Here is a 25,020-nt window from a genome sequence, read left to right on the forward strand (position 1 = left end):
ATGTATGTCATCTTATCATAGAGTACTGTACAATGTATGTCATCTTATCATAGAGTACTGTACAATGTATATCATCATAGAGTACTGTACAATGCATCTCATAGAGTACTGTACAATGTATCTCATAGAGTACTGTACAATGTATCTCATAGAGTACTGTACAATGTATGTCATCTTATCATAGAGTACTGTACAATGTATCTCATAGAGTACTGTACAATGTATCTCATAGAGTACTGTACAATGTATGTCATCTTATCATAGAGTACTGTACAATGTATCTCATAGAGTACTGTACAATGTATCTGATAGAGTACTGCACAATGTATCTCATAGAGTACTGTACAATGTATCTGATAGAGTACTGTACAATGTATCTCATAGAGTACTGTACAATGTATGTCATCTTATCATAGAGTACTGTACAATGTATCTCATAGAGTACTGTACAATGTATCTCATAGAGTACTGTACAATGTATCTGATAGAGTACTGTACAATGTATCTCATAGAGTACTGTACAATGTATCTCATAGAGTACTGTACAATGTATGTCATCTTATCATAGAGTACTGTACAATGTATATCATCATAGAGTACTGTACAATGCATCTCATAGAGTACTGTACAATGTATCTCATAGAGTACTGTACAATGTATCTCATAGAGTACTGTACAATGTATGTATCTTATCACAATGTATGTCAATGTTATCATAGAGTACTGTACAATGTATCTCATAGAGTACTGTACAATGTATCTCATAGAGTACTGTACAATGTATCTCATAGAGTACTGTACAATGTATCTCATAAAGTACTGTACAATGTATGTCATCTTATCATAGAGTACTGTACAATGTATCTCAAAGAGTACTGTACAATGTATCTCATAGAGTACTGTACAATGTATCTGATAGAGTACTGTACAATGTATCTCATAGAGTACTGTACAATGTATCTCATAGAGTACTGTACAATGCAGACAGTCTCTCTGCGCATCTCTAAAGACTGTTTATTCCAATTGGTATTAAAAGGCAATAGAACACTGTGGACATCATATCTGAATTATTTAATAGTGTTACACATGATGAGAGTATACAGTAGTAAACTAGTCAGTTACACCAATACTCCTGCAGGGCAGACTTATACAGGCTGAGTTCAGAAATAGTAACAAAATGTTTGGTCCTTGTTACTGCATCATAGTCATCGTCCATAATTATGACCATAACCATTCCAACTGAACATTTCAATTTCAGTAACAATGAAATCTCACTGTAGACAGTTCCACATTGGTCCAGCTCTGTTTTATTGCTGTTTAGTGACAGTAAGAAGGCAAGAAGAGCAGACATACTCCCAGGTTGAGGTAGAAGTACAATACAGGGTCATATTAGGGCATACCGTAGCAAAACATTTTACAACTGAAAACAAGCGTTTATTGGAAAAGTGAAGATAGACCCTCCCCGTTTCAGTCCGTTTGGTGCCAACTGAATACGACCCAGGGGTGTATTCATTACATCGATTCTGTTGCAAAACACAGTCGTTTTCTCCAAACAGAAAATATTTTGCAACAAAAACGAGAGTTTCTATTGGACAAATTCAGGTAGATTCCACCACATTTCATTCTGTTTGCTTCCGTTTGGTTCTTAAACGGTTTCCGTTGCAAGACGTAATGAATACACCCCAGGTGCTGGCCCTTTGATCCTCTTCCCTATTCCTCTGTCTGCTGCATGTGTTGTCATCACAGTGCTTCCCTCACTGGACCTGTGTGAGGAGCTGCTCTCTGCGCTCTGTGCTACAGAAGAAGTGCAGTTTCCGTGGCAACAGCGTCACCTCCACTGACATGGCCTCGTACTCCTCATTGTCAATGTTGTAGAAGCCAGCGCCTTCCTGTGGGAGGGGATACAACAGTAGGGAGAAGTCAGAGGTCATGGAGCAGAAGGACCGTATGTACGCACGCACGCGCACAAAACAAAAATACATTTTACAAGAATACATTTAATTTGTTTAAGGGTTATAATGATCTAAACTACAAGACTGTAATGCATCTTGTCTATGACGTTTATAGGACTAAGACAGCTGACCTCAGGCAGATTGAGTTGACATGCACTGGCCTCCAGTTTCAGTGATTTTCTTGTGAATGCAGTTGCATCCTCCATTTTTTTCTCTCTGCAACGCAGAAAATGCATCAGCCTTGACACACATGCTACATGAATAACAATTTCTTTATTTTAGTCGGGTATTACATTGATAATGTGACAAAGTGTATCTCCACAACTGCTCACCCAACAGTGATGAACTCTCCCACACTGAAGGAGTCTGGCTCCACACACACCAACAGGGAGTCGTCTGTACGCTGAGGGGCAATCAAGGGAACACAGTTTTAACACCCCGAGTCTGTTGTAGTAGCTGCTATAGTGTAGTTATTGTTTGTTTTTTTACTGACCGTCTGGACAGGGTTTTTGTTCTGGGTGTGGATCGACAGCTCTAAAGTAGACAACATCCTCTCATTCCATCTCTCTGGCTCCTCCGCTTTTGGAGGCTCTGCACAAACGTTTTGTAATTTTTCTATTGTATATCGTTTTTTGTGTGGTGTTGTTTTCATTCCAACCACACCTGAACACTTTAAAAAAAAATGTTTTATTATTTGTTTATATCTGTATTGTTGTCCATCACTTGTTTTTTTTGGTGCAAATAAATCATTAATAAAACACAAAACCAATGTCATTCATGCTTTGTGAAACAGAAGATGCACAAGGACATTTAAAATGACGAAGTGTAGTGTTATTTCCAGACTGACGAACACAGAATAACACATCAACACACAGACAATGTTACCTGGAATAGGTGGGTACCAGTAATTTTTCAGTCTGTGGGCGATTCGGTACATTAGGTGGGGGCGCTGGGGCTTCTGTTCAGGCAGGTCAGGGGGGCGAAGGGTGGGTGCCAGGTAGGACACAGAGGCCTCACGAACCTGGGGCCACTCCTGGGGAGGGATGGGACAAGACAGCATGACACAAATGAATGGAGGAACAATTGAGGTCCATGGACATGGAATGAAAACAGTCCTGCTCTCACCCGTAATGTACTAAACCAATGAGCTGCTTTTGTCTTCAAGGGGCCAAGGTACCAATATCTAAGAGCGAAAACAACAGTATAAGATATTTATTTTTAAAAGGAGAAACAACTTTTCCATTACTATAATGTTTTGCACGTAAATGTTTCCATGACTTTACATGGGACTTGGGGAAAATAAGAATATTGAAACATAAGCTATGAAGGGATCTTACTTTTTGATGGTGGCAGCCACATCTCTGAAGGCCCCCCACCGTAGACCAATTAGGGCAAACACTGGCTGGTCTTTCTCTCCCTTGATACATAAACCCAGAAACCCAACACAATGTTCTTCTCTTCCTCTCCATGCAGTTACAGTTATTCAATGGCGATTAAATGTAATAAAGATCTTTAAACACCAGACCCTCCCGATCTCACCTTGATCTGCAGCACATCCAGGGGTACCGTTTCTCCTTGCAAGATGGACAGTGTGGCCGATGTGATGTGTCTGAAAACAAAAGGGGATATGAATGACAAAATGATTGGAGGATATTTTAGATAAATCAAGGAGGAGATGATGCACAGTATACATTCTCAGTGAGAGATAGGATGTGTTTTGTTTGCACCTGAATGAGAGTGTGACATGTTTCAGTGGGATACTTACTTCACCTGATTGTCACTGAGGATGTGCAGACTCTCACTCAGGGAATTGTGGGAACCCAGAGGGATGAATCCTATGGGAGTTTTACTGAAGGACTCCTATATTAGAGAGAAAAAACAGCACAGGGTAGTAAGAGACACCTAAGCTGAGATGGTATTGCACAACATAAAGGAGCTTGTTACAGGTTAATACAATGATAATACACAACTTACTTGATCAGCCCTCCGCAGCAGACCAGTGATAACCTCTTGTAGAGTGCCATCCCCTCCAGCCACAATCAGCATGTCTGTTTGCTCCATCAGCTCCATCAATTTCTTCGCCTGGCCCTCATAGTCTGTCTGCAAGATAGAAGACACATGGTATTACACGATGTATAACTGTAGACTATAAAGGCTAAGAAATGTACGGAAACAACAATTGTACAGGGAAAGAAAATAATACCTTTACTAGTGTCACCTCCACACCAGCCAGGTGTAATATAGGGGCAGCATTCTTCTCAAATAAAGTATTGGCTTTCCTATAACCAGAGGGAAGAGCAAGAGAACAGCAAGACATATTAGTCAAACACAAATTACAGTAGAAATGGAAAATGGCTGTGGTGCATTAAGTTGGACCTCTTGCTTATTCTCTTTGCTTGACTTTAGGGAACGTGACTTATCTCTTACTTACCCACTACAAGCTGCTGGGTTTAGGATGACAGTGGCTTTCCTCAGCTGCTCCTGTGGTGAAATCTGCTGACGTCCATATTCCTGCATTTGAGAATGGATTTTGGGGCATTCGAGTTGAATACAGTAAATGCAGGTGCATAATCCATGAAAGCAGAAACATGTAGCTACAGAATAATCAATGTCTCACCCTGGCCACCAGACAAGCTTCTTTTCGCAGCAGATTATCACTGTAAATAAATCAATAACAAATTATTGACGAAGAAAACCACTGATTACAAGACATCCTCATGTTATTCAATGTTGTTGGATTTCAATCATAAGAACCGTTCCGTAAGACCTTGATGGCTGATGATTTCTCAATAGCTACCAATTCGTGTGCACGTGCTCAATGATATTCATGATGATCTGTACTTGATCTAACAACCATACCATTCAATCTGAAAGAAAACGCTACACACCAGTGTTTACCATACAACCAGTGTCCACCGTATGACAGGGCACACGCAGCGACTGTGGACTTCTTCCAGTGATTCCGCAGAGTCCCAAACACCTTCACAACCCGAGCCATTATCTTATCGTCACTATCAAATTGTCATTTTTAAAACGCTTTTTGTCATCTGTGTAAGCATCACGAACACTGTCCTAAAATACATCCTACCACAGCGGTCATTTCTCCATCGCTGTCAAAACCATTTCGTATGTTACACATGGGTGCAGCTGTCTTAATAGTCGTATGAAACAAAAAGTCTTAGTATAAGTTCCTCTTCATTTTGAGTTTCATTCTATGATTTTTTTTCTTCTCCCATCACATACCAGCATAAACATAAATGAGGAACTGTAGAAATTTTAATTGAGCATGGAACACAATTTATTAACTTCAGTGCTTAGTTTATTGAAGAAAAACTAAATTTCCCATACACCGCTGAGGTCTAAAGCAAAAAGAAAACATCGCCTGAAAAGAAAATATATATATATAAATGTAATGTAAAAATATATGTATTTTGTGACTTTCCCCCTGCATTATTCAAATGTAAATAATCACATTATACGCCGCATTGTATTTTTTACTCTGGCACTAAAGCCAAGGAGCGTCAGAGCCAAATCTCCAGAATTCGAGTTTAACCAGAGATATTTCCGAGGAGATGGAAAACTACAAATTTAATGTATTCCGCCCAATATGAACGTTGGCCATTTTGTCATCAGAGTGCCGCGCAGTCGTGCTCATTCCTTCAAAGAGTGAATGGGGGTAATTTGGGCACTGGCTTAAAAAAAACATTAGCATAAATTTCGTGAACAAGAAGTACAATATAACAAATATTTTCCAATATGTGAGATAATTAACCTGTTCTCAGTAATATCGCACAGTTTGGAATCGTGACATTACGTACTTTCGAGGAAAATAGGAAGGTTTTTCGACTCATTCCCTGACTTCGAGATGGGATTGAGTGACGATTAGTTTAGCACCTTTGTGACGCAGCATGACAACGTGAACGCGATTTGTCAACAGTCTGCTGGGTGGGGCGTTATATGTTTCCTCATTCCTTCGCGATTTGATTCCTATCTCCACCTTTCTCTAATATCTTTGTTTTAACATGGCGGCGCAGATGGCGGTAAATTCAGGTATGGGCTTTATTTTTCTGTTATTTCAAACAATAGAGGAGTGAGAGGTTGCTTATGGTTATTTACCAACTAATCACAATACACGTTTGTTGACGAGGTATTTTAATTGTATAAAATACAGTCTGATTACATAACGGGGAATCTGTGTCAAGTTCAGGCAGTCAGGACAGGAGCGCTAGTAGTTAGCTGACTGCTATGGCATGGTCACTGTAACGTTAATAACATGCATGGGTATGTTTGATTTAAAATTCGATGAAACAACCAAATGCATTGACATGAAGCAAACGTCCTACCAGTTCAATACAGAGCTGATTAGCTAGTTGCCTATTGCTAGCTTCAAGAGGGCGCTTACCAGGAAACGAATGTAAAGGTATCACGTGCTAACGTATCACGTTAGGTAGTTAACGTTAGTTAGCTACTGTAGTTAACTAGGTAAATAAAATGTAAAATGCCCACACACCAGTTAACTAGCTAACTTGCTCATAGTCTCAACAATGTGCGACTAAACTCTTGTTCACACTGCAGGCCCTAATGCTCACATCTGTTTTGGAATACTGTCTGTCCAAACAGCAAAGTTGCAAGTGACTAAATCAGATGTGTGTGTTCAGACAGCAGTCATTTGCTGACATGGCTACTCTAGTTGGCATAGGAACGAGGTGTGCGCATTGGTGTAGGCTGATTGGTGGTGCACGTGTTTTCTATCACTCAGAAGTTAAGGTGACAACAATGCCTGCTATGTACGTTTCCCAGTGGTTTGGAATGTTCAAAATCATAATGTAAGAAACATTTTTGAAAGCCTCAAGGATAAGATCATACAACTTTCAAAACGAGGCCCTTTTGGCTAGCCACATATGTCAACTAGATAACTGCAACGATGAACTAACTTGTTAGCTACCACATGTTCTTGTCACACTGTCCACAGAGTAGCTAGCAAGCAACATCAACAAGATGTGCCCCAATAAGTTTAATGGCCATTAATCAGATTTTGTATTTGACTTCAAACCACCTACTTCCATGTTCTTTTTGGTTGTTCAGACTGCAGGATAAAAAGCAAATTGATTTGAGTCTTATGAAATGTTCTGAACACATTGTATAGGCTAGACACAAGACACTGACTGATTTGACTTTACTTGTGCCCCCCTATCAGGAGCCAGTCTGTGGGGGCCGCTGAAGGAGCTATGGGACACAGTGGAGGGTGCAGTGTGGAGGAGGCAACCAGAGAGCGTCCACCTCCTAGACCTTCAACTCAAGAAACACAAGCCCAATTTCCTCTCACTCTACAAGAACCCGGTGAGATGCTGTCAGAAGCTAGGTTTCCAACCAATTGGCAAGATTTTTATGCAAATATTCAAAAATCTGCATAAAGAGTATGCACATTTCCCCAACAAAGATCTGTTTCCATCAAATCAATCACCAAGGCTGTGTGTAATGATGTAGTGCACATAAAAATAACTTTGTGGTTAAATTCCCATGTACCGAATAACAAAAACAAAAAAAGTTTAATTGGTTTCCATTGCATTTTCAACTCTACTGATGGTTTTGATACAACGTATTTTGCATTATATAGAGAATTGGCCCACTTTGGTCTTGGCACATGCTCTCTAGCCAACAGCTTGCAAATACCGTGCGGGTATAGCCTACATGATGAGATTATTATGGACAAGAGAGCAAGATGATTTTTATTTGTCAAAAGGCAGCCAAGCGTCATTGATCATGTCACCAGAATAAGACCCTCGATATTTATTGGAAAGGAGCGTAAAGCGTATCACAGTGCACTTTCACCACCCTGTGATGTTCATCATAACTTATTTAATCTGTAGCCTAATAAACTGCATGCTTTCCCGAGTCGTAGTGGGAGGACCACAACATATCATCGCGTGACTCCAAATGTACTTCTCGCGTGATGGTTATTTATATCAATATTTTCTCATAATTGTTTCCACCGCCATTTTTCGCATAGTTAATTTTACTGACACCAAGATCCCACCTTGACTAGCGTATTTAGTTTTGTCGACATTTGGAAAGTTTACCAACAAATTTGCTGTTTCCATCAGGCCTGTTGTGACATTTACTCGCATAAAAGGTTGGATGGAAACCTGGTTACAGAGAAGCCAATGAGTTTTACTCATCTGCAAGCCAAGCGGGGGTTGCTAAAGTTGATTTGCTTGATGTTTTCTCTTTTTGTGTTCTTTAGCCAAAGAGTGCAGAGCAGAGGGAGAAGGTGCGGAAAGCCAGCACAGAGGGCATTGCCATCCAGGGCCAGCAGGGGTCACGTCTCCTCCCCGAGCAGCTGCTTACAGAGGCCTTCATCTTGAGTGACCTCTTTGACATTGGAGAGCTGGCAGCCCTGGAGCTGCTGTTGGCAGGTAATATATACAGTGATGAGCACCTTACCAATGGGATGGTAGGATGTTTGTTTCTAAATATGACTTATTTTTTTCAGGTGAGAACCAGCAGCCCCACTTTCCAGGTCTGAGTCGGGGGCTGGTTGCAGTGCTGCTGTACTGGGATGGAAAGCTCTGCGTGGCCAACTCCTTGCGCTCGCTCATCCAGTCCCGCCATGGCAAGACCTTCACCTTGGAATTAAGGTACGATCTATTTCCCTGTCTACTTCCTACTTTAATATTGTTCAGACCAGTATTTTATTGGTCTGCGCCTTGCTGATTGAACAACAGATTACTATTTTCCTCTGCTCTCTGTTGACTTGGTCGTGTGTGTTCTGCACCAGTGGGGAGCTGGTGGCCCTCACCACACGCTTCACAGATGAGCTGATGAGCCAGGGCCTGACGAGACGCCTACTGACGCTGGTGTCAGAGATCAATGTAACGCGGGAGTTTGAGCGCCTGCAGAAAGAGCGAGGCCTGGGCAACGAAAAACACAGGAAAGAGGTGAAGCTCTTCTCAGGGGAATTGTATCATGTACAGAGGAGATTTGTCTTTCTTCCCTCACATGTTCACACATTGTCTTTCTCTGCCAGGTATCGGACCTCATCAAAGAGTGCCGACAGGCACTAGCAGATTGCCTGTTTGCATGGACCTGCCAATCACCTCTAGGTAAGGATGACACCCTGGCCCTTGTTGCCCACCTTGAGACGGTGACAGTGGAAGCTGATGGCTCATTGGACAGCGTGAATCTGGCTCTCGTCATGGCACTGCTGTACTGTCTGGACGTCAGCTTCCTGGAGCAAGGAACAGAAGATAGAGAAGGTTAGAATTGCCATGTATTCTGTTGCCGTGTTACCTGAACATGCTGCAACACAGCAATGTCGACCCTGAAATTGTGTAGACTACTTCTATGTAAATACTACACCACAATGGTTTGTGTGTGTGTGTGTGTGTGTGTGTAAACCAGACCTCCTCCAGGCCCTGCCCCTGCTGACAGAGAAGCAGTACGTGTCTGCAGTACACAGTCGTCTGGTGGATGGGAGGCCCTGGAAGCTGCCTGGGCTGCAGGCTGTGTGTCGGCTGGCCTGGGCCCTGGCCCTGCATGCCCTCTCCCAGCTGCCCCAGGGCTCAGCCCTGGCAGAGTTTACAGAGGCAGATGAGGCACTGGCTGACCAGGCCCTGCTAGGAGGTGTCTTCCTCTTCATGACAGAGGGCATGCTGGGATGTGAGGGCTTCACTCATGATGAATTCTACACACGCCGCCTCCATTCCCTCATCACTGACTTCCTGGCACTCATGCCCATGAAGGTTAGCAATGCTACCAGTTTTGCTTTGTGGCTGTGCATTGGTGTGTTTGAGTATGATAGGAATTTGAATATTGTGTAGTCCTCCATTTTTCAGGGTGAAGATATTTATTTCCTTTACGCAGAAGTGTGTATGTGCAAGTTTCAAGGTGTGTGACGTCTTGCAGGTGAAGCAGCTGCGTAACCGTGCTGACGAGGACGCCAGACTGGTCCACATGTCTCTGCAGATGGGCAGTGAGCCTCCGTCCTCCCTGAGGAAAGACCTGGACCACCTCATGATCCTGGTCAGCCTTCATTACCTCACCCTAAACACTCACTGTCATATCACGGAACGAAGGGTGCCGTAACAGTGTTCCTTGGGTTACATGGGGCTTTCTTATTGCTATATGCTGTGAAAGTGACTAGTCGTTTGCTAGCAATTTATATTGCAACATGACGCACTGGAGAGAAGGAGGGGGGGGGTGTAAGAACAGCAAACATGACCATTGCTTTCACAGAGTAGCATTGGCTAAGCATATTTGTCTGACTTCTTTCTGTGTGTTTGTAGATCGGAGAGTTCTATAGCAAGGACCCGTTTGGGCTGGAGCTGGCTCTGGAGTTCTGGTGCCACACTGATTCGCTCCAGCACACCACCCTCCAGGGCTCCTACCTGGGCATGGCCATGCAGAGGCCCCCACACAAACAGGTATGATCACCTTCCACATCCCCCTTCCTCCCTAGATTAAAAAGTAAGATAATTTATTCTCCAATGGGACCATTTCTAACAGCTTGTGTGCTGTGCCACAGGTGGTGCTGTCTAAATTTGTGCGTCAGATGGGGGACCTGCTGCCCCCCACCCTGTACATCCCTTACCTGCGCATGCTGAAGGGCCTGGCCAACGGCCCCCAGTGTGCCCACTACTGCTTCAGCCTGCTAAAGACCAACGGGGCCCCACACGGTAACTAAACACTCTCGCCTTCAAGGCCCTGTAGGAATCTGTAAAGATACAAAGCAATTGTCTAATGTTCTCACTAATGGAGTTCCCCAGGGCTTGGTACTAGGTCCTGTCTTGTTCACTAGCTAAAGATAAATGCAGCCTTCATTCACTGATTTTTAAGGACACCACCAGATAATACATTGGGCTCTGTTTGTTTAGGGGATAACATGCAGGTGACCGGCAGCCCTGTGTCCTGGGAGCACTTCTTCCACTCCCTCATGCTGTACCACGAGAACCTGCGCCGAGACCTGCCTAATGCTGATGCCACACACTATCGCCTCCCGCCAATAAGGGGCATCACACAGAGGGAGCTGGACGGCCTGACCTCTTTCCTGCAGCTGCTCTGCACCATCATTACCTGGGTATGAAGTGGTTTGCTGAAGACTGATCTGAACAGACAATGAACACATAAAGCATGTTAAAACAAACATGGGGGTCACACAGTCACAAGCAGGGATTGAAATGAAGCTATCTTAAGTCTTTCATTTGCCATGGTGATATCTCATTTGACACTGTGTTTTTCAGAGTGAGAATGCCCGCCTGGCCTTGTGTGAGCACCCCCAGTGGACTCCGGCTGTGGTGATGCTGGGGCTGCTGCAGTGCAGTGTGCAGCCGGTCCTCAAGGGGGAGCTCTTGCTCTGCCTGGCTGCCTTTGGCAAGTCTCCGGAGATAGCTGCCTCCCTCTGGCAGTCACTGGAATACACTCAGGTACGTCCGTTGTATAGTGAGGAGGAATGAAAATCTGTAAAAACACATGTCTCGTGCCTAAGTATTGATAGTGCTTCTGAGGTGTTGGTATTGTCTGACCTGCCAGGATCGCTTACAAAGTGCCAAACACTCATGTTCTGGTCATTTCTATCCAGATTCTTCAGACAGTGCGGGCCCCTGGACAGAAACAAGCTGCTGGGATTGAGGTGAGATTTTGCCTGCGTACATTGTTTGTGTGTTGCACTGCGTACGTTGTTTGCTTGTACACATGTATCTGTTTGTAACCTTTCTCCTTGTCCCTCTCAGGTGGAGCTGAATGAGATTGAGTCGAGCTGTGAGGAGTATCCTCTGACCAGAGCCTTCTGTCAGCTCATCAGCACATTGGTCGAGAGCGCCCTGCCCGTCAACCTGGGGGCGGGGCTCCGTGCGCCAGGATTCCAGCCCTACCTGACCTTCCTGCGCGACGCCGTTTTCCTTCCCTTCCCCACCAGAGCCTATCGCCGTGCTGCTGAGAAGGTACGGGAATCTCTCCACAGTTGAGGTCCCTTGTTGGTGACATTAGATGGGAACTGCATAAGACCGGTTTCTGTGGTTGAGGATCACATTTAGCTAGTGAAATTCATTACAACCCATGTCAGCACTTGCTCTCAGATGGCATAGAAGTGTGCCTTGCTACTAATACTTACTTCAGGTTTGTCTCACTCTCCACCCCCTCTCTCCCATCACCTCTCCACCACATATGCCCTCTATCAGTGGGAGGTAGCGGATGCTGTTCTGGAGGTGTTCCACAAGCTGCTGAGGGACTACGAGCCCCAGCCCTCAGACTTTGTCCAGGAAACAGTGGAGCTCCAGGGGGAGCAGGTGCTGGCCCACAAGCCCCCCGGCCACAGCCTCATGTTCCACCTGCTCAACGACTCGCCCACCCTCACCCTCTGCCTCAGCCTGCTGGAGGAGGGCGTGCGTCAGCTAGACACCTACTCCCTCTTCCCTGGTCAGTACACACACACACACACACCTGTTAGAACTGTTTTTCTTTTGTTTTAACACTGTTGACTTCCCTGTTAGCATTGTACAAGGAGGGAAACATTTGGGTTTGAGTTGAGAACTGATCATATTTCCAGTATTTTCTCAGGTCAGATTGTTGGGTGGCTCACATTCCCGGTATCTCGAGATTACATTTCTTTACATCCACTCATTGGTTCTGTGACTGTCCGACTTGCAGGTAAAAAGCAGCTGGAGTCTGCGGTGTTGCACTGCCTGTGTCTTCTGGACCTGGCCCTGCAGAAAGAGGTGGTGTTCATGGACCTGCTGAGGGAGAGCCAGGCCTCCCTCATCGTCTCTCCCCTGGAGCAGCTCCTGCAGGGCGTCAGCGCCCAGAGCCGCCGGGCTGACCACATCGTCAACATCGCCAGGTACTGGAACACTTATCTCACCAGGGACTACACACGAGGAGACTTTGTGCTAAATCTGGGACATACGCAGAAATGTTGACTTTGAAGTTGAAGTACATTGTCCCTGTCAAATTAAAACAATAGTCGAATTCCCTCTCTCTCTCTTGTCCCTGGCAGGTACTTGTACCACAGCAGTTCCAACCCGGAGGCGGCCTTCCAGAGTGCTAAGATCCTGCAGAGGATCGCCCGCTACCCCAACATCCAGAACAGACTGGTGGGAGACTTCACACACGACCAGACTGTGAGTGACAAGCTGATGGCTGGCTTCGTGGAGTGTCTGGACAACGAGGGGGCTGAGGAGGGACTAGAGAAAGGAGACGGTGAGTCACACTCTCCTTCTATCAACAATGTTTATCTCTGAGTGTGAAAGATGTCCAACCTGCCCATCAAAGACTGACTGCCCCTGAAAAGCACCTTCTCGTTTTAAAAACAGCCTTTGTTGAATCGATACGAGTCCGAAACATTCACTCTAGTGTCAATTGACTACAATGTGTAAGTAGGATCATTTTGGTCATAAAGTCAGTCTGGTCCAAAACTTAGATTTGTGAGATGATTATAGGAACAAACTGTATATCACGGAACGAAGGGTGCCGTAACAGTTCTCCTTGGGTTTATTTCAATCCTGCCCACAACTGGCAGCACCCAAGTAATCAGCAATTTGGAGCCCAGCTGCACATGACTCAATTGTAATGCCTATTGGCTACTTGGTTTGACATTCGACATCCCTATGGGGATAGTTGGGGACCATCAGTAAATTACACCATTTACATGGGACAATATATTTTTTAAAGTCCATAGCTCCAAATTTCAATGACTTAACTTCAAACTATAGAAATGATAAAATGCTTTCAATATTTGTATATGAATTTCTATGTGACAACCAAAAGATGCAGCATGAAAATATTGTTCCATTTACATTGTGTAATTTATTGCCTGGCCCCAGTGATAGGCTATCCATTGCCAATTTTGCCACGGTTGCACAATAGCTAATTGGTGAAAGAAGTTGGCTAGCCTAGACGACTTCAAGACACAACTTAGTCGAACCAGGTCACCTAGAAAGGTGAGCGACTAAAGGCGTCCTTATGCTACCCATCCGAAACAGTATTGAACAGTGATGACATTTTGGTCTTGGGTAAGGGTTTTCTCGGCTGTTCGTGCACCATTTATTTATTTTTATTTTGAGGCAAGCCTAAGTTTGGTAGCCAAAGTCTGCCCCCCTTTGTCGGTGATTGGTCAACAGTAGGGATTCTTCAATGAAGCACTTGTTGTCATTCAACAAGCGATTAATGGTCTTCATGCACAATTTTACATATAAGTGAAAATGAGCGACTATGGTCACCTCGGCAAAAGGATATTTATTGAGTTAGATTAATTCGTACTATTTTGAGGAAGTGTATACTGGCTACGGCGTCTCTAGATGGACAAACTGTACTATTGCCGAAAGTCTTTTGAGGGAGTGTGCGCACACTCGTTCGGTTCACCTAGGCGCCAGCCAAACCGAAAAGGTGGAAGAACTGTGTACTGTTTTGGCAGAGGGAATTTACAAACGCTTGTCATGTGCGAACATGACAACATTTGGCTTCAGTCATGGCCGCTGCATTTCTTAATGACCAAGCCCATTCAGTCACATTGCTCAGCACATCTGTTCAGTCATTCCAATTCACCTCCTCTCCTCTCTCTCTCTTCCACCCAGACTCTGAGCCAGCGAAGAAGGAAGCGAGGATCCGCCACGAGACCCAGATCCACATCCTGAACCTGCTGATCACCTCCCTGGAACTGAAGACCCCCAACCTGGCTCTCTACCTGCTGGGCTACGAGGTCAAGAAGCCCATCAACTCCACCAACCTGCAGGACGCAGGTCAGTAGCTGCTCTTTTCTTTACATCAGGGCTGTATACATTAGGGCACACCGTAGAAAAAAAGTTTTTGCAACGAAAAAAATGAAAAATTTCAATTAGAGTTGGTTCAGGTAGTCCCTCATCGTTTCAGTTTATTTTCTTCTGTTTGGTACGACCCTGGCTTTCATGACTCCACCCGCTTACCGTTGTAAAATCTTCTCTGTGTATCAGGTGTGCTGGGGTGCCCACGGAGCTGCCTGCATGCCATCCTGAGTCTGCTGCAGAGAGGCAGTGAGAGACGCTCGGGACCCGTGCTCACCAGCCAGGCCCCACACCTGGCTGAGCTCTGTTACCAGGTGATCTACCAGCTGTGTGTGTGCTCAGACACGTCAGGACCCACCATGCGCTACCTGAGGACCAGCCAGGACTTCCTGTTCACCCACCTGCAGCACCTGCCCTTCATCCTGCCAGGTGAGCTCCTCACTGGCATCTCAATACACTTCCTATCCTGGTCTCCTCTCCTTCATCTGCACTGAATCTGAAAAACAGGATAGGTGGGAGTATTACGGCAGATGCCAACCAAGGCATTTGTACACCTACAAAGACTCAGTCATCCTTCTTAACTGAGCCGACAGAGAGGAAGGCGACTACTCGGGGTGTCACACTCTTCTCTCTAACCTGTGTCCGTCCCTCTACCCTCCCAGGTGATGAGATCTCCGCCCTGTCCCAGATGTCCTGGCTCATGAAGACAGCGGCCATCGAACTCCGAGTAACATCACTCAACCGCCAGCGCTCACACACCCAGCGCCTCCTCAACCTGCTGCTGGATGACCAGCCTCGCACTCAGCATGCAGGTAACCACTACGACACACACACACACACACACACACACTGTAGAACTTGCATTCTTTGGGATGAGTTGTTCATTGATGTAAATGAGATATGAGCAAAAGTGGAAAAGCAGAAGGCATGACAGTTGATCTGTTTCTTTAATCAGCGGATGGGGAGACCGGCATGGATGAGAGCAGATCTGTCAGTGGATTCCTGCACTTTGACACAGTCTCCAAAGGTTAGTTCTAGTTCTTCACACCAACGTATCTAACTGTGAACCATATACAATCTGTCACTATAGGCCCTTTTTGCATTGTATTGTAAGTTGCGGAAGTCAAGAGCTGGTTGTTTAGCTCGTTGTACCGTATCATTTTATGACGTACTCATCTGCTGTCCATGTGTGACGACATCATCAGTGCGTAGGAAGCTCCTCAGCGTGCTGGATGCCATTAACTTCAGCCAGGATGTGCCAGAGCTGCTGCAGCTGGACTTTTTTGAGCGCACTCAGATCGAGCAGGTCATCGCCAACTGCGAGCACGTCAACGAGCACGGACACACCGTCTGCAATGTCAAGGTGGGCTTTCAGTTTGCGTACGTTAAACACAACCTTGTTTTCAATGCATTTTTGTTACTATGTCATTTTTCTAATGATGTCGTCATCTCCACAGTTACTCCATCGAGTCCTGGTGGCGGAGGTCAACGCCCTTCAGGGGATGGCAGCCATTGGACAGAGGCCACTGTTGATGGAGGTGAGTGCTGGCAGTATGATTTTTGAACTGGGGTCCGCGGTACTGCAGGGGGTCTGTGTTTTGTAGTTATTTGTGAAAAAATTATTGGATACTATTTTTGTCTCTGCGTCTAGTATGAAGGAAGTCTGAGGTAGTTTCATGAGCCAATGCTAACTAGCGTTAGCACAATCATATTGATTTATAAAGCCCTTTTCTCACCAACAGATATCACAAAGCGCTTATACAGAAACCTAGCCTAAAACCCCAAAAGAACAAGCAATGCAGAAGCACAGTGGCTGGGGAGGTGGGAAGGAGGATGGGGGGGACTAACAATAATGAGAACTAAAAAAAAAGTTTTTTTTTTTAAACGATAGTCTTTTGATTTTGATATGTTTGAGCAGAGGAACACAGGATTAGCCATGGCAAAATGCATAGGCTTTCAGGAAATTAGATTTAGAATTGCTACATTTTCTCTCGGTTCAATGGAAAAATGTATAACATTGCAGAAAATTGGTTTAACAACAGCAACATTTTCTTCATTCCGCCAAGATACCTTCCTAATATACTATGTTAGTTTACACTTCCAATAATTGGTGGGGTGGTCAAAATAATGAAACAGATCTATTCATTTGAAATATTTGACTACTTCTATTTGTTATTATTCACAATGATAAAATGTGATATTACATTTTTGCTAACATGGTGGGTCACTGGACAAGAGAATTTTTAAAACCCCTTATTCAGAGTATAGTAGTATGGTCTTTTCCTTGCAAAATGATGCTCGGGAGACTGTTCAGGAGCGTGAAGCGTTACAGAACATTAAGAAACATTCTGACTGTTTCACCTAACTGAATAAACCCTTGATTTGTGCGCGCACTCCCTAGGAGGTCAACTCCATCCTGCAGCAGGTGGTGGAGAGGAATCGTGTGCGTCGGAGCCTGAGTGCCAAGCGCCATGCGCTGCAGTCATGGAGAGGTCTGGTGGAGACCCTGCTCACCGCCTGCCCTGCAGACCTCATCCCTGCAGACGACCGACAGATCATAATCAGAGACCTGCTGCTGGACCTGCACGACAAGGTGTGTGTTTGTGGACGTGTTTCATTATACTTGTGGGGACCAGAAGAATAGTAAACGTACAAAATTTGACCAACTGGGGACGTAGAGGGTTTAGGGTTAGAATTAGGTTTATGGTTAGGAGCTAGTGTTAAGGTTAGGTTTATGGTTAGGGGAGATAAGATTTTGAATGGGACTGAATTGTGTCCCCACAAGGTTAGTTATACAAGACTGTGTGTGTGGGAGAGATTGTGTATGGCAACTATGTAAAATGGTCTAAGTTCTCCTGTCTCTACCAGGTGTTGTCAGAAGACTCCGCAGGAGAGCTGATGCCCATAGTAGCCGGGGCTGTGTTCACCCTCACTGCCCACCTCAGCCAATCGGTGCTGTCGGAGCAGCAGCAGGGGGCGGGGCTGGAGGGAGGCTCATCGTCGGGCTTCGCCTCCATCGCTAACTCTGCTCTGCACCTGATCCTGAGGAAGCTGCTTGACTTCATCCTCTGTACGGGTGGTGGATTCCAGCGTCTGCGTGCACATCTGTACGGCGCTCTGCTCTACTATCTGCAGATCGCCCAGAAACCTGAGGAGCCAGATACACTGCAGCAAGGTATTGTTGAGCTACAGTATTGCTGGGAAGACACAAAAAAACTTGGGAGAATTATGGACGCAACTTTAGGACGCTATGTAGTAGTGTGTATTTTCTCTGGTCATTGTTTGCAAACCTTAGTTTAGTTTATTAATTTGACCATTTTAAAAACAAGCACACACAACTGTAAAAAGACTTGCATGTAGATGAGTAGAATCATTGACGATTAAACACAGTAAAGTCTAGGAATTTACATTGTGGTTGTCTTGTGGCAGGTAGCCTAGTGGTTAGAGAATTGGGCCAGTTACCGAAAGGTCGCTGGTTCAAATCCCCGACCCAACAAGGTGAAAAATCTGTCTGCCCTTAAGCAAGGAACTTAACTTAGTTCCTGTAAGTCTCTCTTGATAAGAGCGCCTGCTAAATGGCTAAAATGTCAATGTAAAATGTGACAAGATGGCTCGGCAACACAGTTGTACACCGTATGGCATCGAAGGGAGATCTAGATAGATATCTCAAAATCAAATAATAAATACCTCTAATATTTATTATTGAGGTTATATCGAAGGGGACATAATATGATCATACAGTTTCTAAAGTAGCAATCCGTTTCATGTCATTTATCACCGGATTTACTTAACAAAAGGCACATCTCAGTAGGTGGTTCAGGTAAATCATGACATGGCACAAGTGGGCCTTCCCTCTTTTGTTTTCTATTGTTCCTCAATCAACGGGGGAGGCCGATGACGTCACGACTTCCTTCTTTTTAAAGCTGCCTAGGGGCTATTGTTTTTATTGGCAGAGGCAGCTCATTCCATTCGGAGGCTCCAGTATACAAGAATGCAAGACCTTTCCCAGCATTACTCCTGACCCTGTATAAGCACACATTAGCAACACCTGATCTGGTGTTGTGGTTGTGTGCATCTCTAACATGGGGAAAGTAATCAGTCAGATACCTGGGCGCATAATCATAAATAATCCTGGACACCCTAGCCTCAACAGGCAGCCTGTTGAGTTCCTGAAAGCAGCACCTGCCTATGTGAGTACATGGACTCGCCTTCAATACTACCCTGATCAGCTTATTCTGGGCTATCTGGTGCTCCCCCTTCAGAAGCTTAGATAAGCCCCCAACACATACAACTACTAGAGTAGTCAAAATGACATTGAATGAGGGCAGTGGCAGGCATTCTCATGGACACAGTGAACCATTTACCTCACACTTATAAAAGCGAGAAGATTGACCTGTGCAGTTAATGCGGGAAGAGATTTCAGACCCCAAACAAACTGAAGATGCATATCTTTGTCATCTTTCCCTCCCTCTCTCCAGCGGGGAAGTCTATGTGGGAGCGTCTGACTGCTCCTGAGGATGGTTTCTCCAAGCTGCAGAGGGAGAACCTGGCCATCATCGAGAGCTACGGCACAGCCCTCATGGAGGTGGTGTGCAGGGACGCCTGCGACGGCCATGAGATCGGCAGGGTGTGAAATCAGACGCGCACACACACACACACACACACACACACACTAACAATCAATCCGATATGCAATACTGTATCTTGAACTCCAGCCTGCCTGTCTGACTTTCCTCTCCCTCTGCTTCTCTCTTTGTCAGATGCTTGCCCTGGCCGTGCTGGACCGGATCTTGTCCATAGACCGTCAGAGCCAGTGGCTGCTGTACGTGTGTAACAGTGGTTACCTGCGTGTGTTGGTAGAGAGCCTGAGGCAAGACGATACAGCCCTGCAGACCCTGCTCAGCCCCCAGCCCCCGCTGCTCAAACCTCTCTACATCTACGAGAGCAAGATGGTGAGAAAGGGAAGGGAGCGCACAAACACTAACCTTAAAAGTTACAGCACTCACTGCTCCAAAACTTTTACATCTACGTGTGAGATGGAAAGGGTTTATATTCATACACCCCCCCTCAAAAGGGAGTGTGTGCGCACACACACACTAAATGACCCACTGCTCTTTGTTTGTTAGGCCCTGTTGACACGAGTGGCTAAGACAGGCCAGGGGGCCATGGAGCTGCTGCGCTGTGGTCTGGTGTCTCAGCTGGTGGAGTGTCAGGTGTTTGACATGGTGCCTGACAGTGACTCACATAGGTAAGGAGGGGATGAGACGGCTGGAAAGAGGGATGGAGAGAGTGAGTTACAGATTGTTCTTTGTGGTCACTCCCAAAGTAATTATTTTCCTTAGCCATCACATACATTGCATTCCGAAAGTATTCAGACCCCTTTTTCCAGGTTTTGTTACATTACAGCCTTATTCTAAAATGTATTTTAAAAAAAATCTCAATCTACACACAATAGCCCATAATGACAAAGCAAAAACTGGATTTTAGAAATGTTTGCAAACTTATATCACATTTACATAAGACGCTACAAGCTTGGCACACCTGTGTTTGGGAAATTTCTCCCATTCTTCACTGCAGATCCTCTCAAGCTCTGTTCAGTTGGATGAGGAGCGTCACTTCACAGCTATTTTCAGGCCTCTCCAGAGCTCTACGATCGGGTTTAAGTCCGGGCTCTTGCAGGGCCACTCAAGGACATCCAGAGACTTGTCCCGAAACCACTCCTGTGTTGTCTTGGCTGTGTGCTTAGGGTCATTGTCCTGTTGGAAGGTGAACCTTAAACCCAGTCTGGGGTCCTGAGCTCTCTGGAGCGGGTCTTTTATCACAGATCTTTGTACTTTGCTCCCATTCATCTTTGTCTCGATCTTGACTAGTCTCCCAGTCCCTGCTGCTGAAAAACACCCCTACAGCATGATGCTGCCACCACCATGCTTCATCGTATGGATGGTGCCAGGTTTCCTCCAGACGTGACGCTTGGCATTCAGGCCAACAAGTTCAATCTTGGTTTCATCAGACCAGAGAATCTTGTTTCTCATAGTCTGAGAGTCCTTTAGGTGCCTGTCTTGCCATCTGGCCACTCCACCATAAAGGCCTGATTGGTGGAGAGCTGCAGACATGTTTGTCCTTCTGGAAGGTTCTCCCATCTCCACAGAGGAGCTCTGTCAGTGACCATCGGGTTCTTGGTCACCTCCCTGACCAAGGCCCTTCTCCCCCGATTGTTCAGTTTGGCCGGGCGGCCAGCTCTAGGAAACGTCTTAAGAAGAACTGTTCTTGGGGACCTTCCATGCTGCAGACATTTTTTGCTACCCTTCCCCAGATCTGTGCCTCGACACAATCCTGTCTCAGAGCTCTATGGACAATTCCTTCGACCTCATGGCTTAGTTTTTGCTCTGACATGCATTGTCAACTGTGGGACCTTTTATATAGACAGTTGTGTGCCTTTAAAAATTATGTCCAATCAATTGAATTGACCACAGTTGGACTCCATTCAAGTTGTAGAAACATCTCAAATATGATCAATGGAAACAGGATGCACCTGAGCTCAATTTTGAATCTCATAGCAAATACTTATGTTAAATAAGATATTTCATTTTTTTTTAATACAAATTTGCAAACGTGTCTAAAAAACAGTTTTTGCTTTGTTATTATTGGGTATTAGATTGATTTAAAAATGTAGAAGTCTAATGTAACAAAGGGAAGAGGTCTGAATACATTCCGAATGCTCTGTGTTTATCCTTATTGATTTAACTGAATCGTGGTATAAATCTGAGTTGTCATATTTTACCTGTTCCCTGTGTGTCTCTAGGGTGTTTGGTCAGAGGGACCCTTCAGGGTTCATCCCCAGCCCTCTGGACCGCTACAGACAGATCCTACTGCCTGCTCTCAGGTTGTTCCAGGTCATCCTCACGTCCACCACCACACACCACCAGCAGGGGGCAACACAGGTCCTCCAGTGGCTGATCGTCCATGCCGACACCATCCAAGGGCTGCTGCGCTGTCAGGAGCTCAGTATGGGAGCGCTGCAGGAACTCTCCCTGCTCACAGGCATCATCAGCAAGACTGCCCTGCCAGGTACATACACAGCCATACCAGGGACAGTCACAACACCTAGCTGGGGCACACCCGGGTTCGGGACTAATGTGATATTATGGTGCCGGTTTTTGTGTGTGTGTGTGTGTCTGTAGGAGCTCTTGAGGGACAGGATGTGAACAGTGCAGCTCTGCCGGAGTTCCAGGGTCACATTAGCAGATTTCAGGTAGATACTGGCACGATACTAACACCCTGCCTCGTGCTCCTGTCTCTCTTTTCAGGACCTTCAGTCACAGTGTCAGTAGCTGGACATTTAGTCCTGATAGGTTACTCAATCCAATCGGGTATTTTGTGATGTGTAACAACATGCCTCTCCCCTAGCGTCAGTGTCTGTCTCTGCTGGGCCGTCTGGCGGGGAGTGAGAGGGAGCGACTCTGAAGCAGGCAGAGATTGCAGCCCCGGGGGACCCTGCCGAGCGACGGGAGGAGATGGAGGTGGCCATGCAACAGGTACGATAGAGGAATGGTAAAAAGAAAATCAATGCAGCCCGTTTCCGGATCTGTTTGTTTCGTCTTTCCAACTCCTATTGTGACAATGACAGTGTTTTTGTTGTTGTTGTCCCCAGGTGTGTGCTAACATCATGGAGTACTGCCAGACCCTGCTACTGCAGAGCTCAGCCCAGGCCCAGTTCAGCATCTGTCTCTTCAGCCCCTCGGTCAACGAACCAGCCAGCCGAGACGGCCACACAGGTTAGACTCTCTTCCGCTACGCTGCGTGTCCTAATCATTTGGTGGCTGGTTATATTTGTCCTATTTCATTGGAATTGTGTTTTTTTTTTGCTTATTCCAACCTTCCCTCTTGACACCTACAGCCAGAGTATGTGTGTGGGATAGAAATCCTAACCTGCTTCACACCTATCTGTTCCTGGAGAGCTACCCTCCTGTAGGTTTTTGTTCCAACCCCAGTTGTAACTAACCTGATTCCGTTTTATAAACCAGCCAATGATACAAATCAGGCGCACTAGATGATGGTTGGAGTGACAACCTACAGGATGGTAGTGCTCCAGGAACAGGATTGGAGAGCCTTGACTTGCACATTGCGCGCGCACACACCCACCCCACCCACATGTTCCTCTCAATCTCCCCTGTCTGTGAATGACTAAAATCCTCTCCTGCCCTGCCTCAGACCTGGCCCTGCCATCAGCCCTGTACTCTCGTGTGCCCAGCCTGGGTCTGGTTCTCTTCCTGCTGAAGAACAGCGCTGCAGACTTCTTCCGCTTCCACCAGAGCCATAGACAAGCCCTGGGCAAGCTGCAGAGCCTGGAGCAGCTGCCCCCAGAAGAGCTCAAGGAGGTAACACACACACTCGACCTCTTGACAAGGTGATGTATAAAGTGCCTCAGCCCTAACTCGTCTCTCTGTCCTGTGTGTAGCTGTGCGCGGCCCTGGTGTCTGGTACTGGTGGAGTAGAGAAGATCTCCTCTGTTCAGCGCAGCCTCTTGGCCAAGAGACGCCTGGTCCAGCTCATCAACAACAGAGCAAAGCTGCTGGCCCTCTGCTCCTGTATCCTACTATATTAAATTGAACCAGACCGGATTAAACCAGATTTTAGCCAGATTAAATTACACTCAGCTACCCCCAGACCAGACTGCTGTGCAGGAGTTAGGTAAAGGGACTGAGCTAAAGGTTTATGGTTAATCTCAGGGTGGTTTTGATTTAGAGACAGGGGTGTCGAACAAGCCCATTCAATCTGGCCCGCGGGTGTTTTGAGTTAAACAAAAAAAGATATGAATTAATTTATATATTTTTGTGGGAAAATTATCTAAATTGTAATGCCTAAATCCAAATGGACCTAGATTTCTAGTCTTTTCACAAGCTAGATAGTCAGAAAGCATCACATTCCAAAAGTGATGGATAAAATTATTTTTTAATTTTTTAAAAAGGTCTAAGTGTGGCCCTCCCGACCTCTGAAGACCAGATGTGACCCGTGGTAGAAAAATGTTTGACACCTGTTAAAGTATGATTGATGCAATTTCCTGTGCTGTAGCTGCATGTAAATGGAACATTTCTTTGAAAATGCAGTCATAAGTGGTGAGCATGAGAAATGCCTTGACCTCACCACACCTCAGATGTGATTGAGACCTGCCTGTTTGTGATGTGGCGCCACCTGGAGTACTACCTGTTGTACTGCACCCCCACTGACCCCAAAGACTCCCTAATGCCTGGCGCCAGCGCCTACAGATCACGCTTGACTGACGGTGAAGCTCTAAACTGGCTCAATTTACCCTCTGGGGTGGATTGAGATTGGTCTCCTAGGGATAGCAGACGTTTATTTTTTTATTTATTTTTTGGGGGGGGGGGGTTATTTTCTGGGAGGGTTTTACCTCCCAAAATCTGAACCTTCTTTCACCTATATCATGACAGATGATGGGTAGCCTTTTTCCTGGTTGTGTTGATCACAACCCTTCTTACGGGTGTGCTTCTCCTGTGTTCCCCAGACTCGTTTGGACGTGCCCTGGGCCTGTCCCGAGTCAGCCAGCAAGACCTGGAACAGGTGAGTTACTTTATCTGGACTATGCTAACAGTGGGGGAGAAACATGTTTGTAAATAATCTGTACGTATGCCCCTTGAAACGTTGCGGTCCTCCAACTGTGTCAAAGGGCGGAGTGTGACAGGGCCTATGTCTACACCGAGTACCTAGAACAATGGGTGATTAAGAGCACCGATTTTTAGGAAAAATATGTACAGGTGACGATGCATGTATAGAAATTAGTGATTGTGTTTTCAGCTTGAGTGGCAGACACTTTTTGCAAGTCTCTTGTGAGTTAGTTCCCAGTAAGACTGACTCCTCTCCTCTGTCGTCATCTCCAGCTGCAGAGTGACATGGGGGCAGGCTTCGGAGAGGCTCTACAGAGGAAGTTGCTGGAGGTGGAGGGGCTATACAGCCAGGTCCGCTCTCGATACACCTTCATCCAGGCCCTGGTACGCAGGATCCGAGGCCTGCTCCGCCAGCCCAAGAGCTGAGACACTCAGCGGCCCATACATACAACAGACCTTTACAAAAACACACTCATGAAATGTTAAATGAAAGATTTTTTTGGTTTGATCATAGCTTTTGGTGATATGGATTTTTTTTTTCTATTGTGAAATTAAAATACTTTTCTAAAATGTAATGATTTACCAACTAATTATTGTTTTGTTTCCTCTTTTGTAATGGGACTCATGATCAGAAAAAGTAGGAAAGAGAACCAAAACTGTAAAGGTCAACAAGTCATAGTGAAAGTAGGATCA

The 25,020-nt window shown here is 45.5% G+C and overlaps 2 protein-coding genes across 2 annotated transcripts; one reads left to right on the top strand and one right to left on the bottom strand.

The window, feature by feature from the left end:
* Window positions 1–1,052: 1,052 nt before the first annotated feature.
* On the bottom strand, window positions 1,053–5,099 carry LOC135524196 (acylglycerol kinase, mitochondrial-like). Its single transcript, XM_064951509.1, has 14 exons — window positions 4,841–5,099; window positions 4,570–4,609; window positions 4,384–4,463; window positions 4,156–4,231; window positions 3,927–4,052; window positions 3,718–3,812; window positions 3,492–3,561; window positions 3,290–3,369; window positions 3,078–3,135; window positions 2,838–2,985; window positions 2,446–2,543; window positions 2,285–2,355; window positions 2,084–2,168; window positions 1,053–1,889 (listed from the first exon to the last, which is right to left on the bottom strand). The coding sequence occupies exons 1-14, from the start codon at window positions 4,948–4,950 to the stop codon at window positions 1,755–1,757; spliced, it is 1,272 nt and encodes a 423-aa protein (XP_064807581.1). The 5' UTR covers window positions 4,951–5,099; the 3' UTR covers window positions 1,053–1,754.
* An 807-nt stretch (window positions 5,100–5,906) lies between these two features.
* Window positions 5,907–24,917, top strand: nup205 (nucleoporin 205). The gene is given in 38 exon segments (XM_064951510.1): window positions 5,907–6,002; window positions 7,150–7,292; window positions 8,197–8,368; window positions 8,446–8,590; window positions 8,731–8,890; window positions 8,980–9,208; window positions 9,354–9,694; window positions 9,858–9,974; window positions 10,238–10,375; window positions 10,477–10,627; window positions 10,826–11,028; window positions 11,192–11,374; window positions 11,530–11,580; window positions 11,681–11,890; window positions 12,128–12,365; window positions 12,597–12,786; window positions 12,943–13,145; window positions 14,519–14,683; window positions 14,894–15,133; window positions 15,367–15,516; window positions 15,660–15,731; window positions 15,910–16,067; window positions 16,162–16,242; window positions 17,106–17,297; window positions 17,573–17,879; window positions 19,183–19,331; window positions 19,465–19,656; window positions 19,831–19,952; window positions 21,507–21,772; window positions 21,886–21,956; window positions 22,112–22,160; window positions 22,163–22,239; window positions 22,356–22,479; window positions 22,916–23,082; window positions 23,163–23,292; window positions 23,859–23,987; window positions 24,228–24,283; window positions 24,601–24,917. Coding segments are annotated over 38 exon segments (5,952 nt in total). The 5' UTR covers window positions 5,907–5,974; the 3' UTR covers window positions 24,754–24,917.
* The last annotated feature ends 103 nt before the right edge of the window (window positions 24,918–25,020 follow it).

The sequence above is a fragment of the Oncorhynchus masou genome, chromosome 31, assembly GCF_036934945.1.
Source record: "Oncorhynchus masou masou isolate Uvic2021 chromosome 31, UVic_Omas_1.1, whole genome shotgun sequence".
Taxonomy (NCBI): Eukaryota; Metazoa; Chordata; class Actinopteri; order Salmoniformes; family Salmonidae; genus Oncorhynchus; species Oncorhynchus masou.